The following is a 24,954-nucleotide window of genomic DNA, read 5'->3' as shown; positions in this document are numbered from 1 at the left end:
TACGGATCAACTTTCAACGCGATCACTGTCGGCTTCTTCAGGATCAATACTGATGACCAATCATTTGTTTGTTGTTGTTTTTCAGGTCAGTGTTGGACCACCCGTGGTTCCGTAGTTTTGACCACCTGTGTTTACAGCTGAGACAGTTCTGTCTCATGTTCCTGACGGCGGTCCTACCGCTCAGTCTCAGCGTCATCTCCATGATCTGTTTGTTGTTGTTTTTCAGGTCAGTGTTGGACCATCCTTGGTTCCGTAGCTTTGACCACCTGTGTTTACAGCTGAGACAGTTCTGTCTCATGTTCCTGACGGCGGTCCTACCGCTCAGTCTCAGCGTTATCTCCATGATCTGTTTGTTGTTGTTTTTCAGGTCAGTGTTGGACCATCCTTGGTTCCGTAGCTTTGACCACCTGTGTTTACAGCTGAGACAGTTCTGTCTCATGTTCCTGACGGCGGTCCTACCGCTCAGTCTCAGCGTCATCTCCATGATCTGGTACAACGGCGGGGGAGGGGGTCCGGCAACAGGAACGGCAGAGTACAAACTCCCTGAAGCGCGGGTCGCGTCGAAGGTGGAACAGCTGCCGGAAGACGAACTTTACGCTACTGAGAACTATGTGTCATTGCATCAAGATGCCGACGTCTACTCACAGGAAAACTTGGAGTCTCTTCTGGTGGTGGATAGAAGACACAATCTCTCTTATGAGGTGGGTTTGCCTTTGGAATAGTATCTACCACTTTTTTATTCATAAATACATAACAGTAACAGTGACAATGTGGCGTTGCAATTAAGTTATAAAAATTTATTTTATACAAAAACACATTTAATACTTTTTATTTCATTTTATACAATTGATGACTAAACATAGTTAACATAGCAGTGCGCCAAAGTCGCACCACGCCAAGACATGAAATATCAATGCAAACCTGATTATAAGTAGATAACATAGAAAAATTACCACTTCTATATCTGATTGGGGAGTTACATATATCACGCTATAACACTAGTTCACCTTTATGCGCAAGGTAACCTATATCTGTTGTTCTTGGAAATTGCGTTTTTGGGGATATCAAGTCGACGGACGGTGTTTTTAAGCTGTAGTTCTTTGAAAATATTGCAATATACCACAGTCCGTTCACTTTAAACACCATATGTTTAAAAACAACGAATGTACATGTATGTTACCTCGCAGAAAAAGGTGAACTAGCGTTGCATGTAACGCTCTATGTACTAGGTAACGAATACGCAGAATGTGGAGTAGAAAAAAACAGTAGTACAGAGCTCTTCACGGGCAGTTATGACCAGTATAAAAGCCTGAGTTACAGTGCAGGTCAACCTGTAGGACGTAGTCGCACAGTTATTGAATAAAAGATAAACACAACTGCACATATATACTTTATTACCCAGTAGCAAAGGTGGCAGAGGCTACAAAATACAATATCCGAACAGACTGCGTAGCAGTTAAGTTTGCTCGTAAATTCGCAACTCTCCCTTAAAAGCCGAGATGTACAAAGGGGTTAATAAAGATTTGCTCGGCCATAAAACTCTCTCCATCGATGCCACGATACACAGAGCCATTAACAGTGGTTGAATCGCTACACCAAGCACTATTCATTTCTACACTGTACATTAAGTTGTGAGAGCAGAAGTCGGATTTTTATTACACAAATGACGTTAGTGGTATATTTTTACGCGCAGTCCCTTACCGTGACCGGAATAAATGGATTTTGAAAGGAGTTGTGTATGTAGGCTGCAGAGTATGAAACGTGGGCGACTTGTACTTATAAGATATGATCATAATCTAGGAAGGAACGTTATGTACACAGTGGTAATGCGTCTGTAACATTCATCGTAAAGACGCTATATTCTTTCCGGGGTCAGACTGGGGCAGCTACAGCCAGCTGGGCTCGCATCTCTCTGCATTGTAAAAGCTGGAGATATTGCCGTGATGTATGTGCTGAACCTACGCCCGGAATGGGTACACTTCTGCTGCGGGATATTACGGTATGAATAAAACATATGGAGGATTTTTCCAAGGGTTCGCAAAGTGCATTTGCTCTGAAGAGGCGAAGCCAGAGTGATAGAATGTTGCTATAAACGCAACATGACGCATATGCCATGAGGTCAGGTGTACAATGTGTTATCATTGGATGGGCCGTACCGTCTGCTGTATCCTGGCAGCCAGGGGCTGAATTGCGAGTTTACATTTGGCTAAAGTCTAAATCGCAGGGGTCTGGAGCGGCTACCATTAGGCGCTAACTCAGGTGACCTCGGTACGACAGTAATTGCCCCAGGTACGGCCATTGGACTGAAGGTTTGAACCACGTACGCCAGGAAGGACCGCTACTCTTTTCGATAAATGTGGTGGGTTCTTTAACGTGCTCGAGGGGTGAAATCTCCTCAAAAACAGGACCTACGTTTAACGTCCTATCAGGAAGGCGGCGCTAACCAAAGCTAGGTACTCATTTCCACCTGAGTAAAGTGAAAAAACGTCTCTAGACGCCATTGACTGATAGTTAGAAATGGATTTGCACACACGTTATTGTGGATTGTAAGAAAACGGGTTTTGCACTAGTTTTGAAAGTTATTGTCGAATGAAGTTGGTTTCCTTGAAAGCAGTCAGTTTAAAACATAGCTAGAGTCTTTGCAATTGTTTGATGTACCTTTAGAAGCTCATATCAATAGAACAATATTGATCAATATTGCTCGAGATAGACTCTTGCTGGAAGTGATATAACGTACGACATAGATATGGGATGTCTGTGTACGAGGGGCGTGCAATAAGTAATGGTCCTGACCCACTTCCAGTTGTCTGATCTAAATGAAATTTTGTATGTGTAATAATTCATATCTCTATGGGTTATGTTGCAAAAGACAGCTCTGAACTAATTGTGGTTTCTGATTTACTGGTGTTTGAACTTAGTCAGGTGCGAAATGGACCAGGTGTGAAATGGAACCAGTTGAGTGTCGCGCAGTGATCCGGTTTTTGTATTTGAAAGGACGCACACCAAAGAAGACTTTTGATGAAATAAATGAAACTTATGGTGATGATGCCCCATCATATGACCTTGTAAAACGCTGGCATCCTGAATTCAAACGTGGCTGGAAGTCTGTGGAAACAGCTCCCAGACCTGGTCGTCCCTCTTGTGCCATTGATGAGGCATCAGTTGGAGGACCAACCTGGGGTGTCCTACAAAATCGGTGTCCAGAGCTGCATCAAACAATGGGAGAAATGCATAACTCTGGGTGATTCCTATGAAGAGAAAGACTAATAACTGTGCCAAGTTTCATTAATCTCCTGCTATGGGAAATGGGTCAGGACCATTACTAATTGCACGCCCCTCGTAGTTCACTTGGTAGCGGCTTCATATTTCATCTCCCGGTCCCAATTTGTCGGTGAAGCCTTCGTCACATTTCCAACCTGGTGCCGGACGGCCAGTTGTGTAGAGCGAAAGGTATGATATAAAAGCACAATATCAATAAAAACACAAAACGGGCAAACAATAGTTCAACAGCATGCCTTATGCATATTTATTAGCATGAACTTTCGTTTAATTTTTCGTTTTCGCAAACAGCCCGGGAGGGCTCCGGTTTTTGAAATGTGACGTAGGCATAACTGGGTGACCTCGGTTCGATTCCGGGGATGGACATCCTGGTTCGGACTGCATCCATCTATCGGTAGGGACGTAAAATAAGGGTCCTGCAGTGCGTTCAAGGATGTGCCTCGATCACTCCTTAGATAGCTACCTACTCGTTGTGATGATAGATTCTACAACAAATTGAAAGATATCACCAGATAAAAAGGTCTGTAATATTTTCTGGACATCCCATTGCAGCCCCGCCCATAAGTATATCTCCCTTCTGTACTGTCTTGACCATCTGGCGGCTATATCGTTCATTGCCGAAGAACTAAAAAAGGATCTTCGCTATTCATGGGGACCGTTTTACGGCTGCTGTCGTAAATGATTCCAATTACCACCAGTAAATGAACCTGAGAAACTTAACCGTCCCTAGTCGGGCAATAAAACCGCACCTGATTAATACATGTTTAGGCTAAGGGGCCCGGTCGGACAGTTTTGGGGAACGAAAAGTACGATAACCAAAACACAAAACCGATCCAAAATACTTCAACAACATGCCTTGTGGATATTCAATGGCATAGGTTTAATTTTTTTTTCTTTACCGCAAACACCCCGGCCGGGCCCCGGGTAGGAAATGCGCATTTCTGGGATTTCTCACTTTTTTACCTTCGCCAAGAAGGTTATATTTTGGGTAGCGTTTGTATGTGTGTGTGTATGTTTATTTATAGAAGGCCATGGCCAGCATGCTAGCAACTGGAGAACACCTGGATGGATTGTCTTCATATTTAGTATGTAGGTACTAAGGTAGATCTTGATGAGACCTTGAAACGATTATTATAGACGTTTATTTGCAAGTTAATACCCGAGGGCTAATTGCAAGTACATGGTATAAACCATAAACGTAGTAGATATACAAGTGACAATGACCAGTTATGAACAATGTTCTACTCGATCTGATACTGGTGTTCGCTATTTCTAAACAGGCTGGGTTTGACTTCTTTTTTGGCAGCAGAGGGAGACGAAAAGCCCCAACTTTTCTCGACTTTGTGGGTTCTGCGATTTCAAAAGAACAGTGGCTTTATGTTCGTCTGTCAATGTGTTTTTCTCAGGCATTGTACCAAGTTTTCAATACCTGAAATCACATTTTCGTGTAGAAAAGGTGATGCGGTGACTTAATTGTGCAGTATATATGTATGCACATTCGATACCATAAGTGGTTCAGTCTGTATAGTAGTAGACAGACCACGTACTATTTCTGTGGCTATTAGCGCACGTAATTACCTAGTCCCCTAACGGTCTACTTCACTGCCATCAGCGTGCGTTTCGTTCGAAGTGCGTTTGTGTGAGCCATCTATTTCGGAAGTCTGTTTGGAATGGGTTGGGTTTGTTGGAGTCAGGTATTCTTCTAAGGAAGAGAGTAGCTCCCAAGAGAGCGAAGGCTGTTAGATATTTGAGCTGACCTTCCCTGTACCCGTTAAGTGTAGCTGTATAACCTTTTACAAGTACATAAAACGCTAGTTCACCTTTATCCGCAGGATACTTGTATCAGTTGTTAAAAACAGGTTATTTAGACATAACAAGTCGATAGACTACCGTCGTTTCAAATTGCATTATTTCAAAGATATTGCAATGATATAGGTTGCCTCGTGGATAAAGGTGATCACAAACGTTAACTTGAAAGTTTAGCTGTGCATGTTAGTAGAATTCATTCTGGATAAAGTTGAACTGTAATTCTCAACACAAAAAATCTGGACTTACCCACATTTTTGACTGATCGACTAGTCTTCGTCAAGGTATGGACAATCCACTTCTTCTGTGACGCCACATGGATTGTCTTGGGTCGATCAGTCGAAAATTTGGGTAGGTGAATTTGTGTTTGAAATTACAGTTCAACTTTATCCAGAGTGAAATAGCGTTCATATGCCTCTCCATAGCACCAACATTATTCCACCATCCCCGATATAGACACTCCGGACGCAAACACAGCCCTGCGAACTCATCGAAAATAAAAGCAGTGAAAACTTGGGGATGACTCCAAGTTTTACCTATACCTGAAATCTATGTAACACAAACTTCGCTGTCCAGGACTGTAACAAGACTCGAGGAGGCCGGTCGGATACGGTAGGGCGGGCTGCTATAGGCGCGATTTAATCAGGCTACCTGGAACAGAAAGTCATGCCGCATTTCCCAACATACCCTGTTTACATCAGGCAGATCACTTGGTTTGCTTGTGCGGTAGTTAAAAGCCATCATCCCATTTACCTGGAACCTCAACACCAGACCTGGAAGTTCAAATCTATGTAACACAAACTTTGCTGTCCACGACTGTAACTAGACCCTAGGAGGCCGGTCGGATGTTGAGCGGGCTGCTATAAGCGAGCTTTGATCAGACTTCCTGGAACAGAAGGTAATACTTCTCTTCCCCTGTTTGCCACAGGCAGAGCACTTAGTTTGCTCGTGCAGTATTTAATGGCCAACATCACAACGCCCCCCCCCCCAGGTTATCACGACAACACTATCATTCCTCCATCTACGCACGCAGCACTAGGATCTGCCAAATGTCACCGTTCCTCCCGAGAGATATCCAAACGCCGGCTGAGACGATGACCTTCTGCCACCAAACGTCAAAGTCACCATCTGTCTATGGGTGATTTAAACCGTTAGGGACTCTTCGGCCGTCCGTTCGACTCATGTAAAACGCTCCGGTAAGCAGAGATTTCCAACGCAGCTGACTACACTCATTATATTCACGGGACAATGCGGTCCTATACACGTAATACTGTATCAACAGTTCCCATTACAAGACCATTAAACAAGCACATTTGAGGCCAGAGAGCGCAATAGTGCTCACATGGTTATGTCTTTTCTCTTGATTCAATCACATAGATATGGATGTGAAAGCTCTACCATGCGACAATACTGCACTCTCTTGTTTTACTCGGGGATCATTCCGTAATTACATTGACGGGTAACGACAACTTGCCATTTTTATCGCATCACATGCCCAACTTGTACCTGCATGAGGAAGTACATTAAGATAGCTGATCTTTGTTCCAACATATATAGAATAGCAATATTCACAAATCACTATCATAAGGTGATTACTGCATCCCATTTGTATTGTACTATGCTTTTGTTAATGTTAGCAGGGCCTTTGTAATAGCCACACAGGCTACACGCAGCCCTGGTTGTGGGTGCCGAACAGCAAAACCAATAAATGAATAGCATGAGTTGTTTTCCTTTTTCACGTAAAAACTAATGTTCATCTAACTTTGCGTCTGATAGAAATGCCTGAGTCGATAAAAAGGCTGAAATACGACTAACCAGACAGTCGCTGTTGATATCTTGTATTTCCCCGCGGGGCGTCGCAGTCTAATGGCCGAATCTGTTCACCTCTGTCCAACCCCAGTAAATAAAAAAGAGTTCAAGGAAATGTCTAGACCTTCTGGGGTTGAGCCATATTGATGGATCAAATGAAGAAGAACCAGCCCTTTGGAAATGCCATACTCTACAAGCGGGTTATAAATTCTGTCCAGTTCTGTATAAAGAGTAATGAAGGCAAAAGCGATGGTACCAGATGTACGGTCCGTCCCCCTGGCAAGGTGGGCGTGAGTAGTATTGATAGGTGAGGGTGAGTACTGTACACCGGAGGGACATGGTGGGACCGAGTGGCGCCTGGCACCGATATGTCCCATTAATCATATGATCAGAGTGTTTATGAAGTCGGTAAATACGTATATATAGTGAAGGGATGTCACTGCAGTTCAACTAGTAGCAGCCCAACAGTTGAGATGGCTTGGTAAATGGCAGACCCCTGTTCAAATCGTGGTAAGGGCATTTCGGTTGGGGCTGCACCAGTCTTTCGGATGGGATGTAAAATGGATGTCCCGTGCTCCCTCCTTGTGAAAATATACCCTGCTACAGAAACAGCCACTTTGTGTCACTTGGCACAACAAGAGTCTGAACGAAAGATGTGGTGCAGCTGTACATGTTCAGGGCGCATGCACAGATAAACGAATGACGTACATATATGCAATTGATGATGTCGATAACGTACAAAGAATGTTTGTGCCACGGTATCGCGACTATACAGTACGTGTGACTCAGGTTAGAATGCCATCAAGCCTAATGTTCTGCGGCTGTGCTGCCAATCCATTTGTTTGTTTGTTTGTTTGTTTGTTTGTTTACAAACAAATAAAGCACTGGAAATTCTTCTAGTCTAGGTGTATTTATAACATAGACATGTGAAGAACCCATACTTAACTAGTCTAACCCACAAGCAAATAATCGCTGAGTCCTAAAGCAGTTCTCAAAGCCGGTGCTTCTCTCAAGTAGTAGTGAGGAATGCCGAGTGTCTTAAGAGTATATGTCAGGCTCTTCCGCTCCTACTCAAAGGATTAAGTCTTCATTCTCACAATCTAGAAGAACGTACTTTCTTCTGGCAAGACTGACTAGGCCCGAACACACGTGAATGGCCTCTCCATTTTGTGTTCGGAATCTGTAAGTAATCTTTGCATTCATGGGAAGAAAGCAATCTATCAGCGGCCCATCACTTGGGTGCCGACAGGGAGGAGAATGGACAGGAAATGGGCTTTTGAAGTGAAAGGTGGACAGAAGATGCTGATGAAGATACGAGGCTGCCAGTTGATCACCTCAATCTCAGCTACATCCACCGAGGGCAGAGACGATAACCAGCATATGCAAAAAGGCAGGAAGAAACCGAGGAGGAAAGATATTACAGTACCACGCTAGGGTAACAGGTTGTTTCGCCACAATGTCAGTTCGCCACAGTCATTTCGCCACAAGGCAAGTCGTTTCCCAACAAGGCAGGTCGTTTCGCAACAAGGCACAAGCCGGTTCGCCACGATAGGGCCTAGATAGTCTCATGTATATGGGCACACGGTTCTTTTAAGAAGGTACGGGTACAGGTCATTTCGTTACATTGCCAGTTCGCTACAGGTAGTTTCGCTACATGACAAGCTTTTTCGCCACACACAAGTCTGGTACCTTCAATAACATTTGCTCTGGCAAGACAGCCAACAAAGACATGTTGTCAGTATTCCATTTAGTGACATCTTTAAACAAGAAAGTGATTGTAGGAAAACGGTTCCTTTTGCCTAAAGTCTATTTAGAAACTTGGAATTCAAGCGAAAGGACTTCTGCCATGTAGCGAAACGACTGTAGCAAACTGACAACGTAGCGAAACGACCACAGTAGGGACTATTGCATTTTGGACCCATCACTTCAAACGTTGTCAAAATTGAGTTACGTTGATGACACTGGCTTTCCTTTGAGGATAGAACTGATTAAAAGTAAACTGACTGCCACAGTAAAGCAATCTAGGCAAGGTAACGATCAACCAACTGTGGGTCTTCACGGATTTCTCTTCTCTTTGCCTGTGTTCAAATGAAGTGCACAGCAAACCCACTGTCTCTTTATGTAGCTATTATTTATGTCGCCATTTTCAACTGTTTCCAGCAAAGAAGTCAAACCCCGCAATAGTAACGTAGCTTTAGGACCCTATTCTATGTACTGTATGTACTTAATCTTCGTATCTAAGAGTTGAGATTATTTACCTGTAATTAGCCCACATTCAATCACTTCATGTATTTGATTTTGTTCCCTTGCAATTAACCCCATGGGCACGGATTTGCAATAAAACCTTTATCATTATTCGCAAAAGCCTTCTTGTACAAACTTTTTCAATCGATACGCATTGAGCCTCTGTGAACGGTTCGTCACCCATTGTCATTATCGTCAAAGGCCCATTTTACAGCTTATTGGATTCCCTCCGGTAAAATAGCTCGGTGAAATGGAAAAACGTCCATCATGTCCTTGTCATCACACAAAAGCCGATGGTATACTTTTCTCTGGACCAAGCATCATTCTTGCGTTCTGATTTTACACCTAAGCTATGTTGGACGTGTGATAAAGTCAGGACAATAACTCTTCGTCCATTAGACCAAGCTGATTTGATCATCGTACAAAGCTGCTGCAAAAGGACTACATAAATGCTGTAAGTTGCAAACAAATATCGGAAAACAGACCTACTGTCGTAAAATGCCAAAGTCGATTCCAAAGTTTTGAAAAGAAGATGCGAAAGAACAAAAATGAAGAATCTGTTGTTCTGTATACAATACTCGATGTGCTAGCCAGCTAGGTCATTTGGTCAACCCTCCCGACTACTTGGATTTCACAGATAAGGAAACTTTTGTTGACAAACCCCTTTCTTTTACTCGCACGCTCGCATCAGTTTTTGGATTCCCAGAGAATGTCATCCATATAATCGAATCAAAACATGGCCTTGTCTTGTAGAAAGTCGCATTCCTTGACTATTGATCATGATAAGCCCAAAGATATACTTCCCATTCCTTCTTTTTCTTTGCACTCGTTCTTCTACTATTCCCCAAAACAGTCCAAGACGGACTTGATATCAATTATGCAAGACCAGACGTAAATTTCAACACCTTCTTCTACTTGCAACTGACGGAAAATCAATCCCAACCTGATCTTTTCATCATCAATCTTAAACTGATCGCACCAAGATTTATGTGATGTGGTTAACTGTCTCTGCCCGGAGCACATCCACTGTTACCGGCAGAGATACGCTGTAATCCACTTTGTGATTTTCGTTGACAAGGTATCTGTTGTTACGAGGAAATTCAGTTACAAGCCTACGTAACCTGGTTACGACCGGGCTCAATCCGTCTGAATGGCCTGCCTGCACGAACAGAAGAGCCAAGCGTGATCAGTAGTCACTCCCCGGTGCGCTGTGAATTCCGCTGAGATAACTTAAAGGCTTACGAGCACGCGAATGGTGTTGTAAGGTGATGTGGGGAAGGCAAGGACTCGAGTGTTGTAACCACACAGCTTTCAGTACTAAGGACAGTACATCATAAGCAGATGACATGATGTGGATTGTGCAACGCTTACAAACTGCACAATTAATGTAGAATGGCTCTAGACGGTGATGTGGGGAAGGCAAGGACTCGAGTGTTGTAGCACAACTTTCAGAACTAAGGACAGTACACCATACGCAGATGTGGATTGTACAACGTTTACAAACTGCACAATGAATATAGAATGACTCTAATCATATCTACATCTAATCCTACAAATAATACAATACAAAGCTCTTTTCTCACTAATTGCGAAATTACCTTTTGCTCGTTTAACAAATGCACACACGTGAACTTCCTTCGACTCGCCAATCTGACATGGACCTAACAAGCAATTAAGCCGCTCTCGTTTTAGTGTTCACCAATGTAAACCAATGGAAAATACATAGTGCATCCTTCCGTGAATAGTTTCATCTGGCTGGTAAGTCACGGAATGAAGAGATTCTTCTCACACATCCGTTGGTTTTATCAATCGGCATTCCATTGACCGTCAGTCACCTTTTTCAGGCACTTCTGATTGGTTCATATTGTACTGCAGTTGTAGGTGTCGCTGCTTGCAGATGCGACGTTTGGGTGATTTTACTGCAGTGCAGTGTGAACCAGTCAGAATTGCCCTGAGGAAGGTGACAAATGGTCACCGAAGCGTTGGCGAAGAGTCCATCTATTCAGAACACATACCCATTACAGTAATGCTCCTTGGTACAACGTATTGGGAATGAATCGTCTTTTTAAAGGTCATTGTCACGAAATGAGAGTCCACGTCATTTATTCATTATGAAGGTGCACTGAAAAGGCCATATCTCTTAGCAGGATCGTAAAGCTTCCTTCCACTACCGTGCCCGAGACACAGTGGATAACAACCCCATTGCCCTTACTGCCTCAAAAATTTGTATGTCACTTGTATGTTTCGGTGTTAGATAAGTTACTAATATGAGTGCAGTATGACATTTGCCTTGTCTGTCTGCTAGCAAATTGAAACAAAAGGTGCTCATGAAGTTTAGCCCCTAAAGCTCACAAAGTAGCATTGCGAGGAGAAACTCTAAGTTTATAGACGAGTACGTCATTACGCTGTCACGTCTTACCTCCAATTGAAACACCCTGGTGGCACATACGCGGATATTAACTCTGATTACGTTTCATTAGCCGGATCGAATCCTCTTGGTGCCGGCGTTCTCACTTCAATTATATCAGCGGGAACACCATCGATGGCTGTCTGACTTTGGAACGAATAAGTCATAGATTTTGGAGGACCGGTGAACGCTTGGTTACCTGCGGGATGGATTTGGATGGTTTGTACATCAAGGCCAATATGAGGACCCATTCTAACTTACAGAGGTGGGATTGGGACTGGACAGAGATTGGCTAACTGAATACGCTGTTCATCATGCAATGCCCTTGACATCATGTGAGACAAACTCTTCACCATAACGACGGTAATCTCCCCAGACAGGGCGCCTGTTATATAGGATCTGCGTACGTGTAAGTAGTCAGCCTGATTCAAATGAAAATTGAAGGTAAGCCTTATACTGAGATAACCACCGAGGGAGTGTTTGGCCAGTTTATTCCTGGTTGCCCATAAAAGTTTAATTCCGACCCCGGCCCACCTTTCTGAATCACAGGTTTTATCAAATAAACGAGCTGGAAGATCACAGACGACGTTCTGGTCACCGGCTTTAGACGGGAGGTCAAACGGACTTACAAGGTCCGAACACGCTCACGCTTAACTGGACATCACCACAGACAGGATATTGACTGGACTCACGCAACTGGAACCTCCGAAGAACTTTGACATTGAACTGGGCGGGAAGAGTCGATACTGTTCCATTAGTTCTGGGCTTTGAAGTTCGTTTATGATTTGCCGGGATTGCGCGGGAAAAAAGTTCGACTTTTCGGTGGCAAAGTTCGTTACACAAAAAACGGGAGCCGCTTGCTTGTTACGTGCAGTTAGGTGGGTCGAAGGAAGTTCACGGCTGTGCATTTGTTAAAAGGACGAAAGGTCATTACGCAATTAGCTAGAAAAGAGCTGTGTATTGTATGATTTGTAGGATTAGATTGAGATATGATTAGAACCATTCTATATTCAGTGTGCAGTTTGTACTGTCCTCAGTGCTGAAAGTTGTGTGGTTGCAACATTCGAGTCGTCGCCTTTCCCACATCACCGTACAACACGGTATACTGTGTGAGTGGTCTTTTCGCAGCTAGGGGCTGACTTCGGGAGAGTTAACAACTAATGGGGCTAAATCGCACGGGTCTATAGTGGCAGACTATCAACAGTGCACAGGGATCTCAATACGACAGTGATTGCCCCAGTTGCAGCATGCAATTAAACTGTAAAGATATATGAACCACTCACACCGTAACACACCCCTACTCTTCCAAAAGTGCAGTGGGTGCTCTAGCAATGGCTTTTCTCAAACATGGAAGATCCATTTAACGTTCTATCCGCGGGATATCTGTGAATGGGTTGCCTCAGGCCTTCCGCCATGCAGTATGGCATTTTCAGTCGTTTTGAAAACGTGAGCGATTGACTCTCGTGTGAAGATAAACACCCCTACACCCACGATCTAACATAAACCATAAGGACATTAGTGGCTTTCCCCGTGACACTACATGTGTCATGGTGTAAATATTTCAACGCTGCTTTCCATCCAGACAAGGTCGACGACCGCAGTGAAATGGGGCAACGTATACGTAAATCAGGCAGTGGTGCATTCACTGATTTCCATCTAACTGTCAGATAACAGAAAGCTTGTGCCCGTGCGTAGGAGGATGGGTCTTGTCACAGCATATCATACAATCACCTCAATCTCCTGTATCTTATCTGTTTTCAGTAATCACTCCACCCCAAGCCCTCTTTGATAGGTAATGTTTATCTTCTAGTTTGACACATAGTTTCAATATAAATTATCCAATTGGGCCGTCATGACATAGTTCTTGATAGATTCATGCCATGTTTTAACACAGACTGTTGGATACTTATCTACGTGTAGCTGCATAGGGGATAACACTACAATATAAAATCAAGCGATCGCTTATGGGCTTGTTTGCGGTTGCTTGTTTGTGTGTTTGTTTGTTTTCAACAGAAACATGGCATAGATTGTATCAACGTAGACAACAGATACGGAGTAACTAAGCTCCTTGGAATAACAGAAAGAAAAGAGTAACTAAGCCCCTTGGAATAACACAAGGAAAAGTAGAGGTCAAAAACCGCATTAACGTTTGATGTACCGTAACCACTGAGATGGCTAGTTGAGCCCATCGTATTTTTTCCAGGTGCTGCTTCATAACATATTCAACACTTTCTTTCGTGACCGTATCGGAAGCTTGTCGGATTTAATCTGGAAGACCAAATACGGAGACGTGCTATTGTGCGCACTACTAGTCACAAAGTCTCATTTCAGATTAAAGTCACCACGATACGAAGAAATTGTGTCGCAGTTCCTGACACCTATGGTGTAAAACTGTGCTTCGCGTTCATAACAACCAAGCCTTACACTAACGTATGTGTGTTGTACTAGCCAATGTGACACTGATAAACCTGGAAGTGAAGTGAATGAAGTAGCCCAGAAAAGAATGAAGCTATGATAAATCTGAGAGAGTAGCTCGTGAGTGAGCTAAACTGGTTCGAGATCACATTCTTTCTTTCTTTCATCAAAACATATCCGCTGTATTCCAAACAGCCAAAGCAATTGAGATCAACAGGTCCTATCCGTACTCCTGACACCAATATGTCGGAAAGCCACATCATAGACGGGGCCTTAGAGAATGGCAACAATGGACCGACGGAACTAACTGCCCGTCATCAGATCTGAGATCACTCGGAACGGCGCGGTGGGCAAGCGGAAAATTACCTGGAGCCTTCCCATTACCCGTGTCATCGGCACGTAGAACGCCGAGGCCATTATTTCACACTCCGTACATCCGTCTTGTGGCTCCTTTTGTACATTATTGAACGAAAACAGTTAAGGCCATGTTGATTGGATTAAATGGATGACATCCTCTGGGAATCCCAAAACTGATGCGAGCGTGCGAATAAAAAAAATGGCAAAAAAGTGTTGCAGTCATGATAAAATCTAAGTGGTCTAGAGGGTTGAACAAATGACAAACATAGAGTATTGAATACCGAACAAAAGATTCTTCATTTTTGTTTTCACAGTCTTCTCCTTTGACATTGAAATTGACGTTGACATTAGTGTATGTTTCCTGATATATATATTTCTTTTAATTTACGGTATGTATTTGCTCCTTTGTACGATTCAAAGCATGGTGGAAAACTTTTTGCTTTATTTTTGGGAACGAACGAAAATTGATGCGCAAGCGGATGTCATCCATATAATAAAATTAAAATGTCATAAAGCGTTAACGACGGAAGCTGCGTTAAAAGCCGAAGCGAGTTGTGATGACACCACTTAGAAACTTTCGCACACTTCAACCACGTCTTGCATTAACAATGGGCTTTCGGCAATAGGGAAGGTGACACAAATGACTGGTTTTAAACACCTGTGAGAATATCCCTCGAAATTACCGTTTTTCAATCGTCAGAGAGAAAGGCCACCAGGCGTTGTTTGCGCTAAAAGCTTTCAATAACCATACACAGAGAGCCATAATTTCTTCGCGAAAAATTCCTCTGGGTCATTCGTCTTTAGCAATGGATTGTGAAGAACCAATAGACGCGAAATTAGTTCTGAGTGTACCCAAAACACAATCTTTAAAATGCGTGAGAAGAATCATTCATCCAACGCACTAAAATGTTCTTCGCCGAGACTAAATGTCTCGTGATCACTCAATTAGAAAACAGTTTTTTTCTTTATGACCAGTGTTTGGTATTGCTTTGTGTCCTATCTCTAGATTTACAGCTTCAAAATGCGGTGAAGATTTGAAAAGATTCGATTTGCCTGCAAGAGTGTCTCATTATCACTGTTAGAAAACAGTTTTTCTTCGTAAGCAATGTTTGGTATTGCTTTGTGTCCTCCGATATCTAAATTTGCAGTCTCAAAATTCGTTGAAGACTTGAGAAGATTTTATTTGTCTGTAAGAAACTGGTGTGAGTCCAACATGTTAGTAATAAGGCCATGTTAATGTGATCATATTTATAAGGATGACATCCTCTGGTAACCCAAAAACTGATGCGAGCATGCAAATAAAAATGTTGCCTTCATCATGAAATTTCAGTGATCAGGAAGGTTGAACTTATTATTGAACACACAGAATATAAAACCAAACAATAGATTGATATTTTTTCTTCTATATCTTCCTTGAATATTCTAAGACATGAGTGTACGTTTTCCGATATTTGTTTTTGTTTATTTTGAAGCTGCTTTGTACGATTTACAGTACGGTCGAAAATTAATGCGTGCGTTGATGTCATCCATATATAATCAAATCAACATGGCCTTAGATATCAACAGACAACAGGACGAAGTGGAAAGAACAAAACTGACTATTGGTACTGGAGGAGGGGGGGGGGCACCGTGTGGATTGTCCCATCACAACGGGAGCCGACAACGAGCCTCCCGCCTCCTTACTCACTGCGCCTCTGGCTGGAAACAGGTGATAACAGAGCCACCCTTGATTGGTGATCCATCTTCTGAGACAACCCCTCTAATACACGGGAGTGATGTATCACACAGTCCTACTGTTTTGGGGCCGTCCCGTCTCCTGGATATTCAATGCTTATCGAAATTGATTTACCGAGATGTCGCTAGGACCCGTGAAGAATTGGTTTGATAAGAGAAATAGAGGAGATATCCGAAAGAGAGGAAGTAATAGCGTGACTTTTTGAACCGTGTATGTGCTCTTCGTTTCTATACCTTACAGCAAAACAACTTTATTTTCTTTCTGTCAATACCTACGAGGAAACTGGCGCCAATAGCACAGTATGAACCGCGCTTCAGTGTGGCAATTTGGTCTCATGCATGTCTCAATAGAATTATTTCATAAACCTGAGACCTGACGGGGCGAACACTGTTCCTTGATTTGATGTCCAAGGGAAGTGGTAACCTCTATGACTATGTATGAACGCATACCATGGAAAGATACAGATATAAGTTGCATTTTATGTTGGCTGTAACGTTATATGGGGCATCAGAACGCCAGGCAGAGTGTCTATGTATCTATCAATTTATCTTCAAACATGAAAACTTGAGACATCAAATCCAATTACCGTGTTCAGATCAGATTCCTCAATCTTCTCCACACGAGTATCGGATGGTGAGACGTATAGCCTCTTTGGGACGTAATTAGCCGGGAGACGAGCTTTTCTGTTTCATTACTGCCACATCCGGTACTGAGGCCGAAGTCCTCGGGAACGAAAAACCACCAAGTAACAAGCTCCCTGGGGAAGTGGTTTGATGTAACTTTCAAACTTTTCTTGGCACTAGCTAGCTGCAAGCAAAACATTATATTTTGGGAATCAGCTTGTTACTGTAGTTGGCGAGACCAAGGACGTTATATAACGAGACAATGCCAATAACTTCTCTTTTTTTGGCTTAACCACACAGTCACGTGATCTATACTTCTAACCCGATTAAAAAGAGAACTCTTGCTAAACACATTTTTACTTTGCACTACCTAAGATAATTCTGGAAACCTTAGATACGTTTGTCTCTTCAACAAACGATTTTACAGTCACAGATATTCTCGCTTGCTATTTTCAAGAAAACTTCACATTGCAATATAAAGACAACGTCTAACTTACGTTGATGAAGATTAAACATCCAGGTAATAAGATACGCCAAAAAGCAGTTACTCAAGCAACTGGATATGATTTTGGAAACGATCAGACGTTTCAAACAACATCCGTTGTTTTTCGTTGGTGATACTGACTAACTTACCATGAGACAAAACAACTCTAAAATTGAGGAATACCATTTACTTATTAAAAATCACCACAAGAAAATCTATGCACCCTTGAACTAATTTTCGACTGAACAGCACCAATCTTTGTCAAGGAATGAACAATCCATTTGGGTAAGTCCAATTTTTGTGTTGGAATTTACAGTTCAACTAGTTCAAGAGTGCATAGATTTTGTTTTAAAATCTATTAAAAATGTATTTCTAAAATCTATTTTAAAATCTTTTAAACTCTATTCTTTTTAAATCTATGCACATTCCGTTGCTGTGATCGCCCACTCTATAAATCATATCTCCTGACGATTGTAAAACCGTAATCTTGTCTAAACAGGGCTGTAGTTAAGAGATGCAGCACCGCAGGCTAAAGCCTATTATAGACGACCGGGGCGCGCCTTTATCCAACAGATCCTATCTCTAACATCATCTTAAGTGAAGTTCTCTCATACAAAGCTGCCTGCCACTGATACAGTAATCTACTGAAAGACGTGTAAGATACAGAACAGTAAGTAAGACACAGAATGTTGATAAATCACAAAGCCCGCTTGATCTTTCCGTAAAACATTGACGTTCAATAAAAGCGTGTTCATGCAAGTGTCAAACAGTGACCTTATCATAAAATGGTTTTAAAACTTGGCAATCCTTCGCTGTACATATCTTGAAGAAGGCAAGGACCTCGCTGTAAGTTATGACTCGCTCGGATACCCCACGTACATGCTGTACGTTTACTCTGATAAATGTTACACCCATGACAGAAACGATAGGCTCATGTCATAGATAGATTATCCACATGATCTCATGTCCATTCTGCATGTACGACAGAGTCCTGCCTCGCCAAAGGCACAAGTTCACCATGAAAGTAAATCGCAGCCAAACTGAAGTAAACAAATTGCACAGTGCTAATCTCAATCCACTGAGTGCCTCTAGTGACGGTAGATACGGCAGTCTATCTTGCTGGATGATAACACACAGATAAGGCTGTGAAAGGGTATTGCAGATATGGTATGTGTATATATATCACATGACATCAGATTCTGCTTTCAGATTTTGCGGGTTTATTCCTCTTTGGCTTGGCATATCATGACTTTTTCTAAATACCACATGAAGTGCTCCAACAGACTACAGTGTATAAATCCACGACTGACATACTGACATTGATTAGAGCTTACTAAAATACATGATTACAATTCGTTCTAAAAGCATAACGCTGGTTAAAATGTAACAGTGATAGGGAGACGATGTAACCAGATAAATGCGCTACGTCGACGGAAGGAGCCCTGGGAATCAAATGACGCCAATGCAACTATCATATAACGGATGGTGTTCATAGTTGCTGGATGAAACTAAGTGGGCGTCTTGGATATGTTCAACTCACTAATGGTCGCCGAAATGTGGTGACATTAGCTCTGCATTGAGCCATGAATCGTGAAGCACTGGTGTTTATTATTCACATATGGTGGCATCGATGCCTGTCGTATTGGCGGGAAATTTGGCCCAGAAACCACTGACCCCAATGCTGTGTTCATGGGTTGAAGACACGTTACGTCAATGTCCTCACTTCACCCTGGTGAAAATGAGTATCGTAGCTTCGGTTAGGGCCGTCCCTCGGATAGGGCATCAAATGGTGTTTGAGGACAGCCACCCCTCGAGCACGTTAGAGAGCCCAAAACACTTATCAATATAGAGTAGGGGTCCTTCCCGGTGTGTGTGTAATATATACACATGTGTGTTTATGTCAAAAAGATATATGTATTGATACGTAGCTTGTAGTCTTCAGTACAAACCTGGTGCGTTAACTCGCCACGATGCGATTTACCGGCTATTATTAAAGCAATGCAAACAAACAAACAAACAAACACATTGGAATGACGAAGTACATCTTGCTTTGTTGAAAACACATTGGAAAACCACCACACGGAATGATATGTCTTTTTTTCTTTCCCTTTTCTTGCTCAGGAATTCATCGCGGTGTATGACGGGAAGAGACCGGTGATCTTGACCGACGTGGTTCCTGATTGGGCGGCTAGCAGATGGTCACGTGATTTCTTTCTGGAAAACTACGCAAACGACAGCGCAGTTGTCAAAACTGTTGATGTACGTTTGTCTTTGTGTTTACTGCTACATCCTTAGAGTTGTGTGTCCAGGCGCTCTGTATGCAATGTAGCAGATATATAGATGTCAGAATCGAAGTAGAATACATAAACTAATGCAAACGAAATATATAACGCCATTTTGTTTTGACAAAGTTGAATATTCTATAATAGTATTCATAAAAGAATGGTATCGGAGTGCCTCCAAATATGACCCCCCCAAAAAACAGCAAAAAACAACAACAAACAGTTCAAAATTTCAATTGGAATTTTCGATATTACAGCTGCATTACAGTTATGTTTGAAGCGCTGGAAATATCTATCGGAGCACGTATTCTGTTTTGAAATTGTCCCCAGAATTCCCGGCAGTGCACGGGACTTCAGTCAAGTTGACGTTTCCTATTGTTCAACCACCCAATTACCTCTATCTCCGACTAGACAGACAAAAACACGCTGTGAGAGAAATTCATACAAAACACTAAGAAAACTTTCAAACACATTCGCATGTATCCATCCATGTTAATGCCTGCTGTTCCGGTGATAACTTTGGCACATATTTTCATTGTGCCCCGTAACATTGATTTTTTAATACATCTTCTGCAAAGGCGAGACTCTTGCACGTCGTAAAAGTGAGGCAAGGTCACCAGGAACACATCGTTATATTTCTGGGTTTTGTGTGTGTGTGTGTGTGTGTGTGTGTGTTTACTGCGCCATGTTTAAGGTGGTATCTCACTGCAGTTGGAGCACCAGTGTGGCAATGTGGGGTTCGTTCATTGCGGCACTGTTTTGTTATTTTCGCCGATTTTTTATAATATAGATATTGCCTAATACGCAAGGACAACCTTCCAGAGGCGCACAGATGGTCTCCTGAGACTGGGTACTGCCAAAGAAAGAGAGAAAGAAAGAAAGAAAGAAAGAATGATAGAAAAGTAGACAACGAAATACACAAAACGTAAGAAAATTCGTTCTTTATCTCTGGAATTCGTTGAGTCAACTACGAACCCCGCAGTGCCGTACCGGTGCCCCAAGTGCAGTGAGATATCACCTTAGAAAGACGCAGTGGTTTTGTAGTGATAACACATGGCTTTACTCCTGAGAATAGTTCATGAACGGTTATGATAAAGTACACACATATATACAGGGAGACAGTCGGTATGTGCTAAATCATCTACAGCTCCCTATTTATGATCCCGAACCACGTTTTCCGTCATAGGTAATGTCTCCATTGAAGACAGTCGCAGTTTGTCACATCGCTATGAGCCTTAGCTTCGCTGTGAGCTTCCATAACCATGCATCATAAAGCTATCATGGGGCAGCCAAGAAAATGCCATTTCCAATAACGGAACAGTTCTAGCGTTTAGTGGAACGGTGGAAATACGGCTCTGTGTGACCACAGCGTGATTAAGAAAATTGATCAGTCACGGGACGGTGAAAAAAAAATCACAAAATCGAAGACAAAGACGTTACTGTATATGTTTCATCCATAGGGCAATGGCAGCAGTATCAGTAGTGCAGCCACTAGACTAGCGGACTTTGCAGCCAAGTCGTCCCGAGGGGAGCCGGGGAGATGGATGTACCTGGAAGACGAGCTGTTCATCCCGACTAGACCTGAGCTCCGGGCCGACCTGGGCGAGGTGGAAGTGCTCGGGGAAGATTTCTTCCAGCTGTTTCCAAAGGTGCTGCTTTTTTTTGGTCACCGCTTTCACTTCTGAAATATCAACGTGATGTCAGTCCATGCGTGGCCCAATTAATCACCACTTCGGAATTGGTTACGGGTCTACAAATCATTTACAAGGCTGGGAAAGCGCGAAGAGAAATCCTCACAGAGAGAACGGAGGAAAAAAAAATAGTTAATGTCAACTATCGTGGGGAAGAGGATAGTAAGCTGGACTGCCGTAACTTTCCTTCAATCATTGTAAAAGTCTTCATTTTGCAGGCTGGGGTTTGACCGTTGGATGAAGGTAGAGGTACATGTAACTCGTTATGTACATTGACGTGGACAAGATTAACATTCTGAGACTCTGAGTTATGCTAAGGTCATAATAGCACCGGTGCCCGTCGAGGTGTAGCCCCGGCCGGCTCTGAAGCCACAAATTTGTCCAAGTGGACTGTCGGATACTAGTACCTTTCGGTGTTTACATAATTACATCTATCTATTGCCGGGTCCCGGGTTGGTTTTAACAATGAGTGTTAAGAAATCCTGGTCCCGGCCGTGCCCAAATATTACCCGGTATTAATGCAAGTGAAACAAAAAGTAAGCTACCCGGCGTGGCCCATTTGTGACCGACGCATAAAACCCCGTCCCTCTTCACCCCCATCCCTCTAGGAGGTTCAGCCGTGGGACGCCCTACTGCTGTGGGGTTCTCCCTGCTCCCGCTCGCCGCTCCACATCGACCCCTACAACTGGACGGGCATCAACGCCGTCATCGCCGGGCGGAAGAAGTGGAAACTCTTCCCTCCAGGTACGACTGAGACGTTTCCTCCACCTTCCATCTCAAAATGTAATCAAACTGAGAATAGTTATAGAAGTGACTGAGTGCATCTGAGGGTGCCATCTGAGGGTGCACCGACCTTTTCTCAACCGGGACGTTCGATGTCAACTTTCAACAACCTTTGATCTATTGCCGACGTCACATGTGCGATAAGTCACGTGTCCAGAGCAGGTCAGAGAGCATAAGAAGACAATAACTTTGCTGAGTCCAATTTTTTCTAGTTGCCATTGAAGACAGCTCTAACCTTTTGAATAATGAGCGCTGACAAGTTAGAAATTCAACGCAACAAGAAACAAAACTTTACAGACATGACAGAAGGGCTAAAACTGAAAGGTGTAGATGCATTTTTGTACTGCACGGGCGGACAAAACAGACAGTCTGAACAAAAGGGGCATGCAGAAAAACTTCAGTGGCTGCTGCAGTTTGTTATCAACACGTAGTTTTTTTCTTATCGAAGAAGGTCGGGAATTTCTAATACATATATGACCATATATCTCACTGACAGATTACACTTTAAATTCCTGGCATACATGTACACTACAGGTCAGGACCAGCGTTTCTACATCACGCCTGACCAGAGATGCGGCTTCCCGCTGGACTGCATCAAGTACAACAGTCCTGTAGACGCCTTCAGTCCCAACTACACCAGGTATCCGGAGTTCCAGGAGGCCGAGTTTGCGGAGGTGAGTAGTAGAGCTTGTTCTCGAATAAAGAACGCACTTTTAAAAAACTTTCCAAAATTGAAAAGGTGCTACAAGCTGTTGTTAAAGTTTGTAGAGACAATTACGGCGGGATTTATGCAAAAAGGCCCTGGGAAAACAGGATAAATTTGAATTTATCCAGTTCAAGGTGTGTTTACAATTGATTGAGAAGGGGTACGTACTTATTTGAATTTTCCATTTTGCCTTTCAGTCCCACAGATCTGTCTGAGACTTGCCCCAAATCAGGGGTGCATGCTTTATTCAAGAAAATACTCTGGGATGTAGCACATATTGGAGTTAAAGTCACTATTAGGTGTTGTCAAAGCATATGTCCATCACAATGCCTGTTATGGCTACAAACAAATTAATGGGCACAACATGTCCACTTTGATGTTCATGCCAGTTTTGACTCAACACATGCTCTCTGTCATTGATTATGAGTAAAGCCATGTTTTACAATTGTAACATAGCAGTTCTTACAAGAGGGTCAGCATGGGGGGTCCCGACAACGATTTACGCTGAATTCAGGAGACCCTCCTACGTATTACGCTAAATCAAGGAAGGCAACTACGCTAAATTTGGTCGCCTTGGTACGAATTACGTAGATATGATGGTTTTCCCTACGAATTACTAATAGGAAATACTAATAGGCAGCCTAAGCCTTACGTAAAAGAGCCTGCAGACCCTCTTAAAAGCCAGTTTACGTTTGGAACAATCTGACTTTTTTGTTCTCTCATATCCAGGTGGACCAAGTTGCAGGAGAACTGCTGGTGATCCCGACAGGGTGGTTTCACCAGGCTTATAATATGGAGGAAACTATAGCAGTCAGCAGACAGGTGAGGAGGATAGAAGTTCATCAAGCTGAACATTGTATTGTCTTATGGCTACATTAAATACTAGTACTCTCCAAACAGGTTCCAACTGTTGTTTTAGCCGTTTTAATCTGGCTTTCTATTTTGTACGCTTTCTTGATGTATAGGCTGGGAGACATCAAGAGTATAAGATAAAAGGCCAGATAAAAACAACTAAGGAAATGTTAAAAAACAGCCGGAGCCTTCTGCTTGGAGAGTAACCTGAAAAGCTGCCATATTGTATAGCTTGTAGGAAAACTTTGGTCTTCAGGATACATTGTATATTTCATAGGAAGCTACCTGAATCTAAATTGTGTAACTAAATCAAAAGATGACAGTTAATTAAAAAGCAGCACTCCTCAATTGCGGTGAATCATGTTGCTTTTGCAAGTACAGTAACTACTGGTAGTGCGACTTTTTTGCCAAGGACACCGGGCCACCCCTATACTTCTCAATAAGTGTGTTGGGTTCTTTCATGTGCAGAGGTTTGATGCTTAACATCAGCTAAACTGACACCCAAACATCAGATCGCTAAATATAAGTTAGAGCTTTAATGCGTGAGCCAGGGTTAATGTAGTGCTAGATGTCCTCTCATTGTTGTGCAACATTACCTACCTCACAGGTTATGAACACCAACAGTTACCGTGAGGTGACGGAGGAAATCATCAAGGCTGGGAACGTCCAGCGTGCGGAGCTCCCGCCAAACTTCAACCAGCTCAGCCCCAGACTTCAGGTCCAGACTCTTGTAGACATGTTACCTGGCGAGATCCTGGAGAAGGGCAGACTTCTCACTCAAGCAGTCTTAGGGCAGATCAACGGTCTTCTGTGAGATATTGGGGACTACAAAATGAACTTTCCAATGGAAACAATTCCTTCAAAACACACTTCAAATCTGAAGTCTTAAGCCAAACTGCAAATTTGGATTAGTCAAGTTTGTTTGGGTAAAACAGAGGGAGGTAATGTACTGTATTTTACAAACAAGTCAGAATATTGAAATGACACTAGTATATCACTCCTTGTCCTAATGGGTCAGTCCAGCCAGTGAGCTGCCATTTAGGAGTCAACTAAAGGTCAAAACTTGGCAAAGGTCACAGTTTTTTGCCACATTTTAAAAATATACTATTTTGTCCTCCCCCGCAGAACACTCAACATTTAAGATCAAAATTTGCCAGGAAAAAAAAGACAATATTCAGGTTGAGGGTTCAGACAATCCCTCCCCTATAAATCAGGTTATTGATGCTGTAAACATTAAGCTAAGCCATAAAAATACATGCTGAGTCGCTCTCATATGCCCCAGATCTTTATGCTCATGAAAATAAGCTCATTCACCATTCCGAGTAGGCATGCTCAAGGTCAAAGTTCCTGAGAGGCATAAACAAAACACGGCGGACTTTATTGCTGAAATGGACCAACAAAGGCCACACATACGAAAATGTAACGCTTGTTCACCTTCGATGGGAAACCTATATCCGTTGTACCTAAAAAACAGGATATTT

At 42.8% G+C, this 24,954-nt stretch overlaps 1 protein-coding gene across 1 annotated transcript in view; it reads left to right on the top strand.

Moving 5' to 3' along the window:
- LOC118432719 overlaps positions 1 to 24,701 on the top strand; it is a 25,237-nt gene extending 536 nt beyond the window's left edge. The window contains exons 2-8 of the mRNA XM_035844333.1: positions 86 to 701; positions 19,281 to 19,418; positions 20,902 to 21,090; positions 21,741 to 21,876; positions 22,450 to 22,589; positions 23,351 to 23,443; positions 24,081 to 24,701. Coding sequence (XP_035700226.1) covers positions 86 to 701; positions 19,281 to 19,418; positions 20,902 to 21,090; positions 21,741 to 21,876; positions 22,450 to 22,589; positions 23,351 to 23,443; positions 24,081 to 24,287 — 1,519 coding nt within the window. The 3' untranslated portion in view covers positions 24,288 to 24,701. The remainder of the gene's footprint in view (positions 1 to 85; positions 702 to 19,280; positions 19,419 to 20,901; positions 21,091 to 21,740; positions 21,877 to 22,449; positions 22,590 to 23,350; positions 23,444 to 24,080) is intronic.
- The last annotated feature ends 253 nt before the right edge of the window (positions 24,702 to 24,954 follow it).

This window comes from Branchiostoma floridae, chromosome 2 (assembly GCF_000003815.2).
Source record: "Branchiostoma floridae strain S238N-H82 chromosome 2, Bfl_VNyyK, whole genome shotgun sequence".
In the NCBI taxonomy this organism is placed as follows: Eukaryota; Metazoa; Chordata; class Leptocardii; order Amphioxiformes; family Branchiostomatidae; genus Branchiostoma; species Branchiostoma floridae.
This window is presented reverse-complemented; position numbering and strand designations above follow the sequence as displayed.